The sequence below is a fragment of the Eutrema salsugineum genome, unplaced genomic scaffold, assembly GCF_000478725.1.
Source record: "Eutrema salsugineum unplaced genomic scaffold, Eutsalg1_0 scaffold_9, whole genome shotgun sequence".
Lineage (NCBI taxonomy): Eukaryota > Viridiplantae > Streptophyta > Magnoliopsida > Brassicales > Brassicaceae > Eutrema > Eutrema salsugineum.
This window is the reverse complement of record NW_006256342.1, coordinates 3,365,909-3,384,404: the sequence shown is the minus strand read 5'-3', so window position 1 is coordinate 3,384,404 and position 18,496 is coordinate 3,365,909. Positions and strand designations below refer to the sequence as shown.

General features: G+C 38.8%; 5 protein-coding genes and 1 non-coding gene across 7 annotated transcripts; 3 read left to right on the top strand and 3 right to left on the bottom strand.

Annotated features, from left to right (window-relative positions):
• Positions 1-94: 94 nt before the first annotated feature.
• On the top strand, positions 95-176 carry TRNAS-AGA. Its single transcript has one exon. It is a non-coding gene; the product is annotated as a tRNA-Ser (tRNA).
• A 728-nt stretch (positions 177-904) lies between these two features.
• On the top strand, positions 905-2,913 carry LOC18008725 (histone-lysine N-methyltransferase SETD1A). The gene has a single exon (XM_006390557.2). The coding sequence runs from the start codon at positions 1,079-1,081 to the stop codon at positions 2,723-2,725; it is 1,647 nt and encodes a 548-aa protein (XP_006390619.1). The 5' UTR covers positions 905-1,078; the 3' UTR covers positions 2,726-2,913.
• A 951-nt stretch (positions 2,914-3,864) lies between these two features.
• LOC18008622 (threonine synthase 2, chloroplastic) lies at positions 3,865-5,562 on the bottom strand. The gene has a single exon (XM_006390555.2). It carries the CDS (start codon positions 5,522-5,524, stop codon positions 3,977-3,979), a length of 1,548 nt encoding a protein of 515 aa, XP_006390617.1. The 5' UTR covers positions 5,525-5,562; the 3' UTR covers positions 3,865-3,976.
• Positions 5,563-6,361: 799 nt separating this feature from the next.
• On the bottom strand, positions 6,362-7,255 carry LOC112082771 (glutathione S-transferase T3-like). Its single transcript, XM_024150172.1, has one exon. The coding sequence runs from the start codon at positions 7,253-7,255 to the stop codon at positions 6,362-6,364; it is 894 nt and encodes a 297-aa protein (XP_024005940.1).
• A 4,102-nt stretch (positions 7,256-11,357) lies between these two features.
• LOC18009345 (solute carrier family 25 member 44) lies at positions 11,358-13,145 on the top strand. Its single transcript, XM_006390554.2, has one exon. It carries the CDS (start codon positions 11,930-11,932, stop codon positions 12,971-12,973), a length of 1,044 nt encoding a protein of 347 aa, XP_006390616.1. The 5' UTR covers positions 11,358-11,929; the 3' UTR covers positions 12,974-13,145.
• A 771-nt stretch (positions 13,146-13,916) lies between these two features.
• Positions 13,917-16,439, bottom strand: LOC18009342 (nuclear transcription factor Y subunit A-3). Of its 2 annotated transcripts, none has more exons than XM_006390552.2 (6): positions 16,124-16,439; positions 15,338-15,601; positions 15,067-15,149; positions 14,912-14,986; positions 14,620-14,790; positions 13,917-14,527 (listed from the first exon to the last, which is right to left on the bottom strand). In XM_006390552.2, exons 2-6 carry the CDS (start codon positions 15,585-15,587, stop codon positions 14,141-14,143), a joined length of 966 nt encoding a protein of 321 aa, XP_006390614.1. In that variant the 5' UTR covers positions 15,588-15,601; positions 16,124-16,439; the 3' UTR covers positions 13,917-14,140. The 2 variants fall into 2 exon arrangements, with proteins under 2 accessions (XP_006390614.1, XP_006390615.1); XM_006390553.2 differs by having other exon boundaries at positions 15,067-15,158; positions 16,124-16,436.
• Positions 16,440-18,496: the final 2,057 nt, after the last annotated feature.

Here is an 18,496-nt window from a genome sequence, read left to right as displayed (position 1 = left end):
CCAGAGTATTGGCATGGTTAAAGTCTTATCTTTAACTTAGCCTCATTTTAGGTTTTGTATTTATTTAGAAGAAAATAAGCAGTATGCACAACAAGTGGACGTGCCGGAGTGGTTATCGGGCATGACTAGAAATCATGTGGGCTTTGCCCGCGCAGGTTCGAATCCTGCCGTTCACGGTTATTTGTTTTATTTTTCTTTTGGTTTTCCGCTTTCTCATCTTTTAATATTTCCATAACCAAATCAATTTACATTCAGACCATATATCTTAACGACAGTTTAATACTTTATTTTCTCAATGGAATGAGATATAAATCAAACACTCTTTAAAAAAAAAAATTTAGTGGCACCACAAAATCTAGAATCCGGAAGAAAATTGATATCAGTTATGGAAAAGATTAATTTTGGGGGGAAAAAATAACAAAGATTGATAATATAAACATTGAATTTGACGGTTTTGCCTATTGCCTAAGCCAAGGATAGCACCGGCTCTCTCCACATTTGACCCAAATGCTAATAATTAAATTCTTTGACAATAGTCATTTAAATATTAGCAGATTGTCTGTTAATCGAAATTAGAAGTTAACAGGCTAATTACGCCTCAGTTTCATATAGAAAACGTGTGTAATAACACGTTAGACATATGATACCGTTGAACAATTTGGCGTACCAATATGTATTTGCTTCATGTAATCCAGCTGTATCTCTATGTCTTTGTAATTCCATTTCCAACTTTCACAAGCAAATATCGCCGTTTTCCATCTTATCTAAGACAAAATCGTCATAATTTTTTAAAAAATATTTGATTAGTGTTTTGGATTCACCGGATTTGGTACCGAATCTAAAACATTGTTACAATGTTCTATAATTTATAAAATATCTCAAGTAACATGTCTAATACTCCAAGACAAAAACATATTTTGTTGTAAGAAAGGTGTAAAGTAAGTAATCCAGAAAGTAAGAAAAAAATCCATATAAAATGACCAAAACACAACTCCCAACCACTCCAAACAAAAAGTTTTCTTCCTAAAGCCTAAACCCAAACTTTTCAAAAAAAAGGAAGAAACAGCAAAAGAAGAGTATGGAAGAAGAAGATGGAGACGCGTCTACGCCGTTTTGGCTTCAATCCCGCCGCAACAACACTTACTTCCGTCGCACCTCTAGCCTCGGCGGCCGCGCAACCACCGTCGCAACCCAAGTATTCTTCGCCGGAGCTGCTGCAATCCTTATAGTCTTCTTTATCATCCCTCCTTTCTTCACCTCTGTTTCACAGATTTTCCGGCCTCATTTGGTCCGCAAAAGCTGGGATTATCTCAACTTCGTTCTCGTCCTCTTCGCCGTCCTCTGCGGCTTCCTCAGCCGCAACGCCGGTAACGACGAAAGCACTCATCACAAGGAAGAAGTCAGTAAAAACAATGAGGTAATCAACGGTTATGGTTTCAACAAATTCTCGTCCTCGCCGTTGATCATCGATCGAGGTCGTGTATCTAACGGTGCCACGCCGCGTTACTGGATCGATGATCGCGGCGGAGATCAGTTTCCCGATCATACAGTGTACAAGAGGATTAGCAGATTACGGAGTAGTAGCTCGTATCCAGATCTGAGGCTTCCAGAATTCGATACCGATCAACGGTGGAGATTTTACGATGATACACGTGTAAGTCAATGCCGCTACGAAGCTTCAGATCCGATCTATCAAAATCCAGTCTGGCCAGAGGTTAAATCACCGGAGGAAGATATTGATCAAACAGACGGCGGCGACGGAGGAGGAAATGTCACTGAGAAAGTTGAGGTCGTTGCGACGGCGACAGCGGAAGTAGTAGAAGAGCTATCGCCGCCTCCGCCTTCTGCTCCGGCGTCTCCGCCTCGTGCTCAGAGGAGGACAAAGAGAGTGTACCAAGACGTAGCTCGAAAGGAAGAGAAGAAGGAGAGAGCTGATTTTGTGACGGCGACGCCTCCGATGACACCAGTTCCACCTCCGGCGACTGTGAATCAAAAGAGCAATAAACAGGAGAAGAAGAAGAAAGGAGGAGCAACCAAGGAGTTTCTGATTGCGCTACGGAGAAAGAAGAAGAAGCAGCGGCAACAGAGCATCGACGGTCTCGATTTACTATTCGGCTCCGATTCTCCTCCGTTAGCCTATTCAATGCCACCGAAATCACCGCCGCATCCTCCTCCTCCGCCGCCTCCACCACCTTTCTTCCAAAGCCTTTTCTCGTCCAAAAAGGGTAAAAGCAAGAGAACTTATTCAACTCCACCGCCTCCTCCTCCTCCACCACCTGAACGGAACTTTGAGTCACGCGCATCAATGGCAAAGATTCGCAAAGCTCCGATGGAATCACGCACATCTAAACCCAATCCGGCAGCTAAAGTATCCCAATTCGTAGGCACTGGAAGTGAATCCCCATTGATGCCGATCCCGCCACCGCCTCCTCCTCCGCCGTTCAAAATGCCGGCATGGAAATTCGTGAAGCGTGGAGATTACGTCAGGATGGCTAGTAACATCAGCATAAGCTCAGACGAACCTGATGATGATTCCGATGTAGCTCAATTAGCCGACGGTAAGGCCGCCAGTAGTATGTTTTGTCCGAGCCCCGACGTAGATACCAAAGCCGATGATTTCATCGCGAGATTCAGAGCTGGACTCAAATTGGAGAAGATGAACTCGGTGAAACGAGGGAGATCCAATTTAGGACCCGAACCCGGACCTGGTGAATCCGAATCTTAAACGGGTTACCCAAGCGTATAGAATTTTGATTTTTTTTTTTTTTTCTCGAACGTCGATTCCTTTTTTTGGTTTGAATTTTGGCTTAACTTAATTGAGTAATTGTGTTGTTGTTTTTTTCTTACATTTAATTGATTTCGTATACGTAGTTTTGTCATTTGTGGTGTATACAATTACTCGATTAGTATCCCTTTTATAATGTTAACCAAAGTATCTTTACATATGTATACCAAGTTATTGTTACATGTTTTATGAAACCTAAATATATATAGGTTAAGCAGCAGTCTAGGGTTTTTGCCTCTCGAAATCCTGCAATCGGTCTTCTCTTTTCTTCTCATCTTCTCCATGGGCAAGAAATGTGCCACAAAAGGTGAAGCAGCCTCGGCTGTGAATAAGGACACCAAGCCTTTAAAGAAAGTTAAAAGAGGGACAATGCAGAGATTGGCTGATCGTTTTCAGCGAATCGAAGCAAAGGTGGATTTTTTGATGGCAAAGGTAGATCTGTTGATCTCAGGTAAGAAAGTTCCTTCCGAGAAGCCTCCTGCTAAGGCTGCTTCTAAAACAGAGGGATCATACTTGAGCTCTTCTTCAGATGATGAAGTTGCTGCAGCCAAGGACTCAACTGCAGGGCTTCAAAGCTGCTCTGTAAAGGGCAAGGCAGAGAACAGTTCTTCAGAGGATGAATCTTCTCCTGATGAGGAATCTGCAAAGAAACTTGTTGCAAGTGCCAAGCCAGCTGCTAACGCTGAGAAGGCAACTCCGGCTACTACTACCAAGGCTACAAGAAGTTCAGATTCATCAAATGAAGATGAAAAACCTTTCCAGAAGAAAGCTAAAGCTGATACAATTACTCCTAAAAAGGAGAGCTCTAGTAATGATTCTAGCGAGGAATCTGATGAAAAGGAGAGTGGTGGTCGTTTTGGTTTCGCTGGTGGTCGTTTTGGCAGTAGAAATCGTGGGCCTTTTGGAGGCCGTTTTGTCGGTGGTCGTTGTGGCGGTGGAGGTTATTGTGGCCGCTGTTGAGGTTTTGGTGGCGGAGGAAGAAATGGTGCTCGTGGAAACAGACCTCGTAGAAGTCTGCCTTTTCACTACTTGTGTTTTTCTCATGTTCTAACTAAGTCTATGTTAGAATGTTTAAAATGTTAAGTACGCTCCTTTTTATTACTTCGGAAGAATTACTGTATTTCGGAAGATGATGATATGATCTAGAGACAATAATTATTTCGGGGAAGAAACAAAACAAACAAAGCATTTTCAACACTTGGATTCATTGTTCTTAAGATACTCCTTGAGAACATCCATGACCGAACCAAACTCTGCCTTAACCTTCACTGGTGGGTTAGCCAATCTACAAGCCATCTCCTTTATGTTCTTGGAATGATAATCGATCTTACTCTGCGTAAACTTCAATCCATGAGCTGTGCTCACAACCACCGTTCGATCATTAGCTTCGATGACTCCAGATTCCCTCAGCTTCATCAGAGCCGTCAATGCCACACCCGTGTGTGGGCATATAAACATACCAGTCGAATCCGCAAGAGCCGTTGCATCCATCAGCTCTTCCTCCGTAGCTTCCTCAACAATTCCATTAGATTTCTTCAAAGCATACACAGCTCTATCGATGGACACAGGATCACCGATCTGAATCGCAGAAGCAAACGTCGTGTTTGCTTTCAATGCATTAAAGTCTTTATACCCAGATTTATAGTGCAGGTAAAGCGGATTTGCGTTAGCAGCTTGAGCACAAACAAGCCTAGGGATTCTATCAACAAGCCCTAACTCTTTACACATGTGAAACCCTTTGTAAAACGCATAGATGTTACCGAGGTTTCCTCCGGGAATGATGACCCAATCAGGAACTTCCCAATTAAACTGCTGAAGAATCTCGATCGCCGCCGTCTTTTGACCTTCGAGACGGAGGCTGTTGAGAGAGTTGGCTAAGTAGATCGGAAGCTCCGCCGTGATTTCTCGGATCAGATGCATACATCCGTCGAAATCGGTGTCGATGCTGAGCACAAACGCTCCGTTCGCGATTGGCTGAACGAGCTGAGCCATCGAGATTTTGTCCGCCGGGAGGAAGACGATGGAAGGGATTCCGGCGGCAGCGCAGTAAGCGGAGAGCGCGGCGGATGTATCACCGGTGGAGGCGCATCCGACTCCGATAACCGGTTTGTTCATTTTCCGGAGACGATTCACCTGAGAAACGAGAACCGTCATGCCTAGATCTTTGAAAGATCCCGTGTGGCTGTTCCCACAGTGTTTGACCCAGAGATCGTTCATCTGAAGGTGATGTTTCCCGAATCTCTCGGCCCAGAAGAGATTAGAGTTTCCTTCGAAAGCCGAGACGATGTCGTCGTCGTCGATCTCGGGAAGAACCCACTCCTTTTTCGACCAGACGCCAGATCCATACGGCCAAGTGGTTTTACCGACGCGTGAATCGAAGAGGTTGCGCCAGAATTCGCCGTCGTAGCGTTTCAGGGCGGAGAAATCGTGGTGGACGTCGAGGAGACCGCCGGATTGGGAACGGTAGACGATCTCGTCGAGGGAGTAGGATTCGGTGGAAGACGGTGGAGCGTCGAAGGGGACGTAGCGAGCGGAGAGGTTTTGGAGTTGAGGACGGCGACGAGCCTCGTCGCGGATGTTCTCATCGGCGGAACGGCGGTGTTTCTGCGGATCGTCGAGAGAAGAAGTGGCTGGGGAGGCGCATCGTACGGTGAATGTGGCGGCGGAGTGAGGTTTAAGGGAGGTTTCAGAGTGGGAAGGAAAGTAGGTGGCGGAGTGGAGGAGAGAGAAAGAGGCCATTGATAGTGAGAGAGAGAGTAAAGGAAACTGATTGGAGAGAAGAATGTTGACACCTTTTGTCACAACAAAATTTATTATTTATATCCTAAAATGTTGGTACAAAATCGAAAATACTAGTCCTACTAATATTCAACTACTCCCAAGTCCCAAGAAATAACTAATTAATGTTTTATGTACATTAATATTGATTTTTTTTTCCAGTAGAGTAGATAAGAGCATATGTATTGGTAAACCCCATAAGAGATTCCAATTGTATTTAATAATATTAAAATTTTGTTTCCTACAAAAATTAAAACCTCTCACAATATTATACTTACAATGGTAAACCTTTTATGGGGTCTTAATAATAAAATATTATTATTATTTTTTAATTCAAATTTTTCTTATTAATTCGATTTTGGCATATTAATTATTTATATATATAATAATGAACATATAACTTTGTTAAAAATAATTTTATTGAGACATTAGATGAAAAAAAAAACAGAATATTGAAATTGAAATTACATAAAATGCTTAGTCTTCATCTTGAGAATCGCCAAATTGTTGCCAGATATGTTCGACTAAATCTTGTTTTAGTCGTTCATGTATTATTTTATTGCGAACTTCATTTCTTTTCTCGAGCAAATTGTTGAGATTTGTAGGCATGTTTGTAGAATATGTCCCATCAAATTCATCTGTCACACATAAATAAAAGACCAAAACACAATGCATTAACACAAGAAAGCTTAAATTTAAACCATTGTCATACAGAACCGAGTTCTTAAACACACCAACTTAAACTTAAACACATAAAGAAAAACCTAAACAGAAAGTACTTGTTACATAAAGTAACTATTACAACAGATCATTGATTAGCTTGTCCTTAAGTTTCATTTCGGTTTCAGTCAATGGCTCGGGTTTAGTAAGTAGCTTTTCAAGCAGCTTCTTGCTTGACAGCTTGTCTTGCAATTCCAAATCACGTTGCTTCATTTCCATATCACTTTGCTTGATTTCCCACACAATCTGTAGATGCTTAAGAGTTTTATCAGCTTGAACCTCAGCTTTGAGCTTTGATCCACTCTTCTTAGATTTTGCAGCCTTAACTCCAATCGGACGTGGCTCTGAATCATCCTCAAGCACGACTTCCTCTTGGCTGCTTGCTGACTCATCCGTCTTTCTTCGTTTCCTTGATCCCTTTGAGCACCATTTTTGGTCAAAACGCAACTCTCTCCATGCGTGCTCTAGAGTGAACTTTGCTTGGTAGTCGTTAAAGAAAATCTCGTGTGCTGCCTTCAGCACATCATTATCATTTTGCCCACTTCTCTTATCCTTCACGGCGGCTTCAAAACAACCGACAAACTTGCACACCTGATCGTTCAGCCTCCCCCACCTTTGTTTGCACTGACTAGCCGTTCTTGCTTCTGGACCACTGAGTTCAAGGGTAGAGTTGAAGTATTTTTGGATCCTCTTCCAAAAAGCCTCCAACTTCTGCTCATTTCCGACCACAGGGTCTTTGCTAGTGTTCAACCAGGCTGAAATGAGCACAACATCCTCCTTCGCCGTCCATGGCCTTCTTTGCCTTCGGTCTTCAACAGGTACACTTGGATCATCTGAGCTTTGGCTACTAAACTGAGGTAGTTCAGATGATCCAAGGTCGATAGTTTGGGGAAAGCTATATGTGATTTCTTGTTGGCTAGTTAGTAAATTTACAAACCCCTGAGAGGTCGTAAATAGATTAGGAGAATCCATTTTGAGGGTATAGAAAGAAGGTGTTTGAAAAGGTTAAGAATGGCGGAAGTTTTTAGTAAGTTTAAGTTTTGAGAAAAGAAGATGTGTGAAAGTTTTAAGTTGATGTGAGACCATTATTTAAGTGTTGGTTAAAGGGTTTTTTAACAATCAATGAAGAGCATTTATCACATTAGCTTTAACTACAAAACCTACCAAGCATTGATAACAAAGCCCATTCTGATTTTAAACCCTAAACCTACCAAATCTTTCCAGCTAACAAACATTAAACCCTAAACCCAACCTAACACGCAAAGAGTTAAGAAGTTGACTAACCTTGATGCATTGATGAATGGTTGTGGTATTCTTTGATGAAAGGAATCGGCATTGAAGTACATTCTTTCTGCAAATAACATTTAAACCATGTAAAGCAAACGGTATAACATACTAAAGTAAATGCAAACTAAACTAAATGCAAACTAGGTTCTAGTTAGAATTCAAACCAAACTAACCTGCTTCAAAGCCTCTCAACGCCAACTCCATTCCCATTAAATGCAGACTATCGATCTCTCACCATATCACCTCGCAAAAGAAATCCAAAGGGTTACCAAAACAATAAAGCAAGCATGTAATATTATGATCCACAACATAATAAGCTTAGAAAACAATCTTAAACAATCTTATGATCTCACTATATAATCTTAAACAATCTTATTATCTCAGTCCTATGATCCGCAACCATGTAAACAAATGATCATTCAAGAAAACCAAACAATCTTAAATAAAATTCCCAACGTAAATAACATAACATAATCGAATAACATAAGCTTAATCGAACCAGATTTGCGAAGCTTAAACAAGGTAATCAAGCTTAAATACGCTAAACATCTCAATCAATTGATTATCGCAACACAAATCCTAATATTTCCCCAAATTTCGAAAACCCTAAATTTCCCCCAATTTTGAAAACGCTAATTTCAATCATATTCCCCACAATCAACGATCTATAGAAACGAAGAGTTGCCGATTACATACCTTTTGAAAGCAAAATCGTCGATTCCGAGTCAAACTCCTGATCATTCACTGAAGTGATGAAGACAGAGGAGATACCCAGACAAAAACCGAAGAGATAGAGAGGTGAAACAGGGTTCATTCGAACCGAGAACCGAAGAGAAAGAGAGTTGAAGACAGAAAAGAGAACCGATGACAAAATCGGCTCCGATTAACGGTGAACGATTTCCGTCGGAGGAGATGCGAAGAGATGGTGAGAGTTTGTCGAAGAAAATTGAGAGAAGTTGAGAAATTTCTCTAAGTGTGAGAATGACGCGACAAAAAACATTTCCAAAAGTTCAACCAATGAGATTGCGCCACCTCACCCGTGAACCTCTCCCAAAACCGAGTCCACAAGCTGCAATTTAAGACCCGACTTTAAGAAAAATGGGCTTTCCTGATTTATTTTAATTCCCAAAAACCTATGAACCTCAATTATAAACCTCCTTAAAACCACCATTACAGATGGTCTAAGATTATCTTCTGGTAGTAGTAGTTGTAAGGACAAATGAATGCCTAACATTCATGAATTATGTATGAGTGATTCATGAATTTTAGTCGTTTAGGAATTTCTAAGAGGATGTATATACAGTTACATACTGATCAGAGATACATTAGTGTGAAACTATGGTGCGGATGATTCATCCATTTTAATTCTTTATTGAATACTATGAGTAAATTAAATAGTGTTTTTATGAGATGAATAAAAAAAATTGAAATGAATAATTAGTTGGCGTAAATTCGTTTTTCCCCGTCTAAAAATTCTCACATTCCTAAGTAAAAATGTTGATAATATAATGAATAGCGGATTTTTGTGGTTTTTTCTTAATAAATAAACGAGTGATCGGAGCTTATAGCTAAGAGCTAAGTGTGTCTACTAATGCTGCGGCCTATTATGACATGAGTCCAAATTTAAGACTGCACATTGTGAGTTGTGTATAACTGTATATGCAAAAAATAAAAATAAATTTGAGAAATCAAAATAATATTTGTACTCCGTATTTGATAATTATAAATAGTGAGGACCGCTTTTCCGACTTTATGGATTCATCTTCCCTTTCTCTCTCCACAAAATCTTTGATACGGAAAGATACAGTAAATGAATGAGCAATGACAAAGTACCAACCTAAAAATTTTAGTACTTAGAGCATATCCATTGGGGTTGGAGAAAGAGTTCGGCTCGAGTTCATAGGCAGTTTTGATTAAAAAAAAGAAATAATGCTTTTATGGGAAGGATCGGCTCATCAGGACAACCCTGATGAACTCAAGTTCATCTAGGTGGCAAGATGTCATTGGGCGAAGGTTTTTTTTTAATTTTCAAACTAAAAAAAAAGACAAAAAAAATTAAGAGGGGTTCACCAATGGACATGCTCTTAGATGAGACTAAAGGATTTTAGATAAATGAACACAAGAAACCAAAGAAAAGAAGAAAAAGAAGAAAGAGAAGAGTAGAAGTTAAGGTACTCAATCATCCATAGCTCAAATTTTTTCAGACCATGTTCTTGTGTCCCTGGTCAGATTCAAGGAGCAGGAATACAATGTCATGTTTTTCCCTTCCGTCCATGGTTTGATCTTCGGTTGTGTTGGATTTCGAATCTCTTAACAACTCAAACAATACATGTGTAAAATAAGATTTTATCCGCTTTAGCCAGAGGCGACTCTGCATGTGGGAATTATATGTAATGAGCAAGATTGGCATCAAACCCTAGCCAAATTCGAACTCGAGCTTGCTTCATATATAGAGGCTCTTTCGCTAGTACCTTTTGGGTTTAGGGTTGGATTTCGAATCTTTTAACAACATCAAATTCGAATCTTTACACTACACATGGAAAGCGTTTTGAACCAACAAAAGTGGACCGGAAGTGGTGGGCTAAAATGTCCATATAGAACCAACATTGTTAGGACGGACCATGGTTGGTCAAGCCCATCACAATTTGGAAATTTGGAATTAATCACATGCTGGATTAGTCAAAAAGATTTGTGTAAACATAATGTGAGGAAAAATTCCTTAGCTCCGGATCAGTGTGTCCACTAACTTTTAACATCTAATCTGTTGAAGAGAATGATTAACGATGCATAAATGTTGTTGATGCAGGTTTGCTTGGGTAATGGCCCATGGATATTTCTAAATACAGTAGTACTAAATTTCCTTTGAAACTCATACAATAAATATTACTCAAGTAATGTCACTGAATGATACAAACGATAGAAAATTGATTTATGTTGGTGTTTGGTGGTTTCTTCTTGTACAAGGACCACTCACTGTTCATGAAATTTAGCATCTCAATGAAATGATAAAATCTATAAATTCTCATTTTTTTTATCAAAAATATAGAAAAGGCTCGATCGAGTGAGTGATGGTGGAACTGTAGAAAGTATCGTGCACAAGAGGTCACGTGATTTTGTCTGAGACATCACGTGCCTCTTACACACTGACTTCTGCTCTTTCCTTTCTTTCCAAACGTCCCAAGGATATGGACACCACGTCATCTTATCCATATCACAAAAAACGGATCCATTTTCTCTCTCCAAGATCTTAGCCGTTCCTTGTGATGACTAATCTTTGGCTTGTTTCTGTCTTTGCCGTCGATCTTGTCCAGCTCCATCTTGCAGCAGTAGAACCAATTTCTCAATTTTAATTTTTCTTTATCCTTTGTCGCGATTGACACGTGTCACCTGCCAGCTTCTGATTTTCTGCAGGATCTTTCTTATTTCCTTAAACAATTAATACTCGATCAAAATCTAAGATTTAGTAAAAGAAAGAAATTGAACATCGTGATCATTTTATGTGTCCCAAGTTGCATAAGGAAACATTATATAATAGTATAATAAAAAGTCTGATATACTATTATTGAATCAAAAACCTAATGGTTTTCCGAGGATTTGTGAAAACTATACTACTGTACATGGCGTTTTGTTAAAAAGAGAAATTGGTTAGTCGAACCCGAAAGTACAATCCGGTTATATAAGACGAACCGGAATCTCAATTTCGTTTATTTAGGGAAAAAAAAACCGGAACCCTAGTCTTGCTCGATAACAGTATAACTGTTATAAAGGTCTCATTTTCGTGCTCTATTGCGATTACTCTATTTTCTCTTCCTTCTTTTCTCTCTGAGTTTTTATTTTTGACATCAGTCTCGTATTGGAGCTTATTGGAAATCATCTCCGGCCAAGGAAACGGGTTTCGCGGTGAGATTTTTCTAGGATGATCGTTTCTTCGGGAAGCTCGATTCATCGGTTCTGTTTTGGAATCGTCGTTGAGAGATGTTGTTAGATCCGCATGGTTTTGGTGATCGTTCTGGATCCAAGACGTGGTTCCACAGGCGTAAAAAATGCCGTCGTCTCTTGGTTTGATATCTTTCTTCTGAATCTTCTTTCCGTTTCCGTTCTCCGGCGAATCTGATTTTTTTTTTCTTTCCTTTTTTAGAAATTTTGAGTCTTTCTAATCCTGGGGGTGAGTTACAGTCTCAGGTTGTAAATAGAAATTTGCTACGTTTGTTTAGGAAAGAGTTTGTACAGATAGAGAGATTGTGACTCGAGCACTGAAACACACAAGTTTTCTCAGGGAACCTTTTTTGTTCCTTGGTTTTTTCTCTTGTTCTTCGTCGTTTTTTTTCTGGGTTTAGGATTAAAAAAAAAGTGGCGAAGATGAATCTGAGTGCGGCCGAGGAAGAATCGGCACAAGAGATTCATATTCCGGCTGATATCAATTGGGAGATGCTTGATAAATCAAAGTTTTTCGTTTTAGGCGCCGCTTTGTTTTCAGGGGTATCTGGAGCTCTTTATCCAGCGGTGTTGATGAAAACTCGGCAACAAGTGTGCCATTCTCAAGGCTCATGTATCAGAGGTGCTTTCACTCTTGTGAGACACGAAGGTCTAAGGGGATTATACAGAGGATTTGGAACCTCTTTGATGGGAACAATCCCTGCTCGTGCCTTGTACATGACGGCTTTGGAAGTTACCAAGAGTAACGTAGGCTCTGCTGCTGTTAGCTTAGGTTTCACTGATGCTAAAGCATCTGCCTTTGCTAATGCTGTTGGGGGATTGAGTGCTGCCATGGCTGCTCAGCTTGTTTGGACACCTGTTGATGTTGTGAGCCAAAGGCTTATGGTTCAAGGAAGCAGCGGTCTTGTTAATGCGTCGAGGTGTAATTATGTTAACGGGTTCGATGCGTTTAGGAAGATCGTTCTTGCTGATGGGCCAAAGGGTTTATACAGAGGGTTTGGTATATCGATTCTGACTTATGCACCGTCTAACGCGGTTTGGTGGGCGTCTTACTCTGTTGCACAGCGTATGGTTTGGGGTGGAATTGGGTGTTATGTTTGTAAGAAAGATGAAGAGAGTGGGAACAATAGTTTTAAACCAGACTCCAAAACGATAATGGCTGTTCAAGGAGTTAGTGCAGCGATTGCTGGGAGTGTTTCTGCTTTGATTACAATGCCACTCGACACAATCAAGACGAGATTGCAGGTTCTTGATGGGGAAGATAGTAGCAACAACGGGAAGCGTGGACCGAGTATTGGACAGACCGTGAGGAACTTGGTTAGGGAAGGTGGATGGACGGCTTGTTACAGAGGATTGGGACCAAGATGTGCTTCAATGTCCATGTCTGCAACGACTATGATCACTACCTACGAGTTCTTGAAACGGCTCTCAGCTAAGAACCATGACGGGTTTTGCTCTAAATCATAGTGTGATAACAACTGAAAAAAAAAAAAACCACAGAAATATCTTTGATGGGGAATGTTTTCATTTTCTTACTTCTTGTTCTTTGTCTAGCTGGTCTGTTTTTTCTTTAGTTTCCAGTAATATGTAAGGAATGTGTTAAATTCAGCTGTTTCTAAATAAAGAAATGTTATTTCCTCATTTGCTTAATCGGTTCGGTTCGCCACAACCGTGCTAGTCAACCGGTATGATAGATTCAATGTCTATTGTAAAAGGATGGCTTGTAAGACTTCCAGTTGCAATTATCATACTCTTACATCAATAAAGACACACGACAGGTTTCGATTTGGCAACATGTTATAATTAGTAATTCATGAATCACTTCACAGAGATTGATTGTGACTTTTATATATTTCAAAATGCTGGCATTTTTTAATTATAAGTAAATTATGATCGATGTTAGTATTTCAGGAACACAAGTGTGTATCTGTTACATAAGTCAACGTATTTTGGAGCAAAATCTTACGTTTCTTCTTACCTTATCAAAATAATTTATTCTTTCTTAACTAGGAAATAATTTAGAGACGGCTTTGATATTTTGAAAAAATGTTCATGAACGTGTCGAAGAAATGGTAATATTTTTCAGTATCTTTAAGTGTATAAAAATATCTTCTGAGACAGATAAATGATACTCAAAGTAGAATCTTTCAACCTCTTTTCTTAATTCTAGGAAGTGTATCCAGAATAAGAAATAATCTTATATATATGTACCGGATTCTTCATTAAATATTTCTAAAACATTGTCAACTAAATTGTAAAATATTTTACAGAATCCAAATGTGTCTCTTCACACAAATCAACGGAGTGGGAGAAGAATCTGTGTTTTTCTTCAACATATTCAAACAGAATCCGAAGACTTTATTCATTACTAGCTCAAATGAAGAAAAAAAAAACAAAAAAAAAACAGAAATTGGAAATAAAAGCTTATTAGAAGTTTAGAACGATCAAATCATTCGTTTACACAAACGATTCATGGTGACAGAAGATAACAGACAAGCAGAAGTGTTTCAAATTGATGTCTAACACAAGCATAACGTTAAATTACAACACTAACAACAAGCAAAAGAACTAGTAGCCAAGGATGACTTCCCCTTTTTTGGTGGGAACATACAACAGCACCAAGATCCCTATGTCTCAGATATGGACAGAGAAATGGTGCATGTCTCCACCTCCATGCATGTCATTAGATTGACCATGAACAAGCATGGCTCGGTTCGTCTGAGTTGGAAAACCTGAAAACTGGAAATCTGCATGCCCGAAGATATCAGCACCATCTGAAACAGATGTTATGTCTGAGCCAGAAGTGGTTGAACCACGGTCTTTGTTGTTCTGCAGCATATGAGCTTCAAATCTAGACATGTTTGCCTTTTTGTTTTCCCGTTGGACCGACTTGCCATGTTCTTGTTCTCTAGCAGCAGCCTGTTCGGATTCTTGAAGAAGCTTTTTGGTGTTTAGGAATCTTCCACCAGATCCTCTTGGCCTTTTGAGAGCATGAACATGTCGAGATTCATGAAGATACGGCTGTTGTAATAAGAAAAGACAGATATGAGTAAAACAAGTCTAAGTAGATATTTTTGTTTAAGATGGAACATAAGGTGAAGAAATATATATACTTTACGGGATTTGATTAGTTTGTTTTGAGCCTCGAGCTTGGCACGTTGCTGCCTCCTCCTCATAATTGCGTGGTATTGCTTCGCATTGACAAAGACTGGTTCAGCTTCCGTGAGCTCCACTGGTAGAGGAACCCGACCAGGAATCATACCCACCATTTGGGGATGGCATGTCTGCGAGAGATATTAAGAAATTTGAGGATCTCATGGAGGAATAAAACTGAAAAGATAATTCTTTGCAAGGCATAATGGAGCTGCTTCATAGCATTAACAAAACAAATGCAAGAATACTTACCGGTGCCTGTGGTAGATACGTTGCAGCTAATAAACCACCAAAATGTGGATCAGCATAGTGAAAGGAAAAATTAGCCTGCACCATGTATGTTACAAGATATCACTGCACCATCAGAAGTTTGCTTTTCATCTTACACTGAAAAGAGTTACAAATACCTGCGTAGGAGCAAAGTGAATATTCGAAACTCCTGTCATCGAGCCTGATTTAGGAATAGTTGCAAATCCCTTCCGCTGAGTGTCTTCAGATCCTAGACAAACATCTAAAGAAATAAGAGAAAGGATAACCACTTTTATGGCAAAAGGATGGCTTCTCTTCTAAATTAGTAACATGAGAATTGAACATATCAATCAAAAAGTCTTTTAACATAGAGCCATAGGAAGACATCCAATAAGAGTTGAGTAGAACTCAGTAGTCTTTGAAACTGACCTGGTTTTGCTGAAAACGAGATTTGTCTAGAAGGGTTATCATCTTCACTACTTGCAACTTCGGTATAGGATTGACCAGTGGACTGAGTTGAAGATGAATCCTGGTCCTGAAAACTGATTTGCTTCGTGGTTTGTATATGTTCAGGCCTAGCATCCACCTTCAAGCTCAGGGTTTCAGTTGGAACTACTCCCCATGAGATGCTAGTATTAAGGTATGGCAAAGTGGAATCTTTCTTATTTATCTGATGCATAGCGTTCTAACAACCTATATCATTCAACAGGGTTGATTCAAAGATTCAGATTTTGGACAAGATGATAACTGATACAAAAGAAGATCCAAAAAAGGGATAACACAAATACAAGAAAGGGTGAAAAAACTTATAGATATAGAAATAAAGAGGTTGAAAGTTTCTAAATTTGTGTGATTTTATAATATTACATACAAAATTCATATCTAAACGCACCCTGATTCGATACAAGGATCAGTACTAACTTGGGTAAACCAAACGATGCAGAGATCGTGACGATTGGCCGAAATTAGAAATCTTCCGACCAAGATTAAAAACAAAAAAATTGTGCCCGTCATCACTTTTGGCAAAAAGTCGTTGACTTGAGAGGAAAATTTTGCAGATTTTTCAAATCAGTAAAACATTTAATCGCACGCCACAAGACAGATACACCAAAAAAAGGAACAAAGAAAAGAGCGAAATTTTGACACAGAGATTTAGAATCAGATCTTTCGGACACAGACTACAGATGCAGAAGGAGAGAGATAGAAAAGAAGAACCTTTGGAGTATTCGATGAAATGACGATGAACAAGGACACAGATTAGTCTTGCATGTCTCCTTGTATTTAGAAAACAAAGTGAACTGTCTCTCTCAGTGAATCAGAGTGTGTAATCGTATTGGACTGGTATGATGTTTTCTTCTGCTTCTTCGTCTTTCTCTCACCTTTGCTGGGAAACCACCATCGCCATGAGCACCACTACCACCTGGACCTTCTGGTTAATTATTGTCTTAAGTGCTTTAATTATTCATTTATTAGCTTAATTTATTTATTCACTTTACCCAAAACACAGAATAAGACTCTCTCTGGCTCTCTGCCTTTCCCACTTTTTTATAATTTTTTTTCTTTTCATTTTATAATTTCAGATTCCTAAATTCTTTAAATAAGCCAAAGTGATAATTTAATGAAATTTAATTCTAGGGGTATTTGTCTAAACTCTTTTGATAATGTCATTCTGGAAATATAAACGTACAATTAAAGATTTATTTTTGCATCTTCTAAATTAACGATTGTTACCTCAGCAAATTCGTTTTAGCAGTATCCCTTTATTATTTTATCACTTTTGGAAATAATGTATTGTTATGTAAGGCCCTCCCCTGTATTAACTTTTCCCCCATCTTATATTTCGAATATAACTAAGTTTTTTGGCTGTATGATGTCTTCCTAATCAATCTAATCTAATCTACTAATAATGAGGCCAAAAAAGTATTAGCTATCTTGGCCACGTTAGCTTTGTTCATATCTTTAGTTTTTGTGAAGCTTTTAAAATGCTAATTTGTTATTTTAGCTTTTTGTCCAAAGTGTGTTGTCGTTTCTAGATAATGAAAACTTTTAAATTTATGAACCGTCCTTAAATGCTCTTAAGTCTTTTACTCGTTAGTTTTTAGCCGCCCCTCTAGATTTTCATCTCTCACGCGCCCCCTAAAGCTCGTGGTTCACATGCTCTTTGAAGTAAATATACAACAAATTTTTACCAGGGGCATAAAACTTCATTTTCTATCTACAAGTTATATAATAGACTTATTACAACCATTTTTGGTTTAAGGAAAATGTAAGCATGTAAAATGAGTTAAGAATAAGGATTGTATTATACTAAAATCTTAGGTTAGGTTCTGGATCAAGTACCTAACCTTTTTGCAATGAAAGAAAGCTTTAGTGCAAGTCAAGCATAGTAGTCATTCTCATCTATCTTTGGAACAACCAAAACATAATAATTGCTAGCGAACCTTTTTTTTGTTTTTTTTTTTCAAATGTTTTTGGGCTTTGAGGCCTTTATTGATCTATGAGAATTTGGACACGTGGGTAATGGGTGTACTCATCTCCTAGGGACCAAAATCAAAAGCTAATCACCTTTCTTTGGACCAAAGAGAAAAAACAATAATAGTAGAACCACAGAAGTGATGAATAGTAAATGACTCAAGAAGATTACTAGTAGTATTTTTTCTTTTCTTTGGTTTCAGAATATACTCCGCTTTAATGTTAAGTTGGTTTTACTTTAGATTATTACTTACTTGAAGATGTATAATTCAGTGTTTGTATTCGAAAATGTAAATAATGAGTCCAATAAAAGGAATGTTAGTTATGTTGTCATGATGTATGATTTTTAAACATTTCAAGTGTGAACATAACTCTTTTAGGTCTGTCTCACCAATAATTGGTGTCTTCTTCATCGATAGCCTAAACTAATGAAGCACACGTTTCATGGAAACGCAAACACACGGACAGGGGCACAACCTGGTGAAGGTTGTTGAGTAAAAGCAGAGCAATGTCTAGTTATTTGAGCAGAGTATTTTCTAGTATTAGTAATATGAAAAAAAAAACAAGAAATTGATGCTCCATGTTGATTTTTGTTTGTTGGTCACGTGAGCTCCATACTGTAGTATCTTGTCTGAGTTACTAGTATCTATTTAAAATCTATACGACTCTAGCGAGATACACGTGCATACGAAGAAATGTCTGTCAATTTCCGTGTTTAAATATGCTTGTAAATTGTAGACAACTCCGAAAAGAAGTTTCACCATTCACCAACACCGCCTCTGAAACATTCACATCAAGAGAGAGATTCAAGAACCTTGTTCTGTTTTTTCTTTTTCTTTTTGTTACTATGAACTGATCTCTTTTGAGTTTGTCTGAATTTTTCTGTTCAATTTTTGTAGCATAGCTAATGAATGGATCGTAGAAGCAGATAACTGTTTATCTTAACTTGGTAAAAAAAAGTTATATTTATGTAACTTTATTATGTTGCTGCGCTCTCAACTCTTCCCGGCAAAAATTAAGCGTCCGTCGCTCTGTTTTCATCTTCCCGGCAAAGCTAATTTTATTGGCTAAGCGAAAGTCGAGTAATGATTTGGAGACCAATCGATTCCAAAGAAA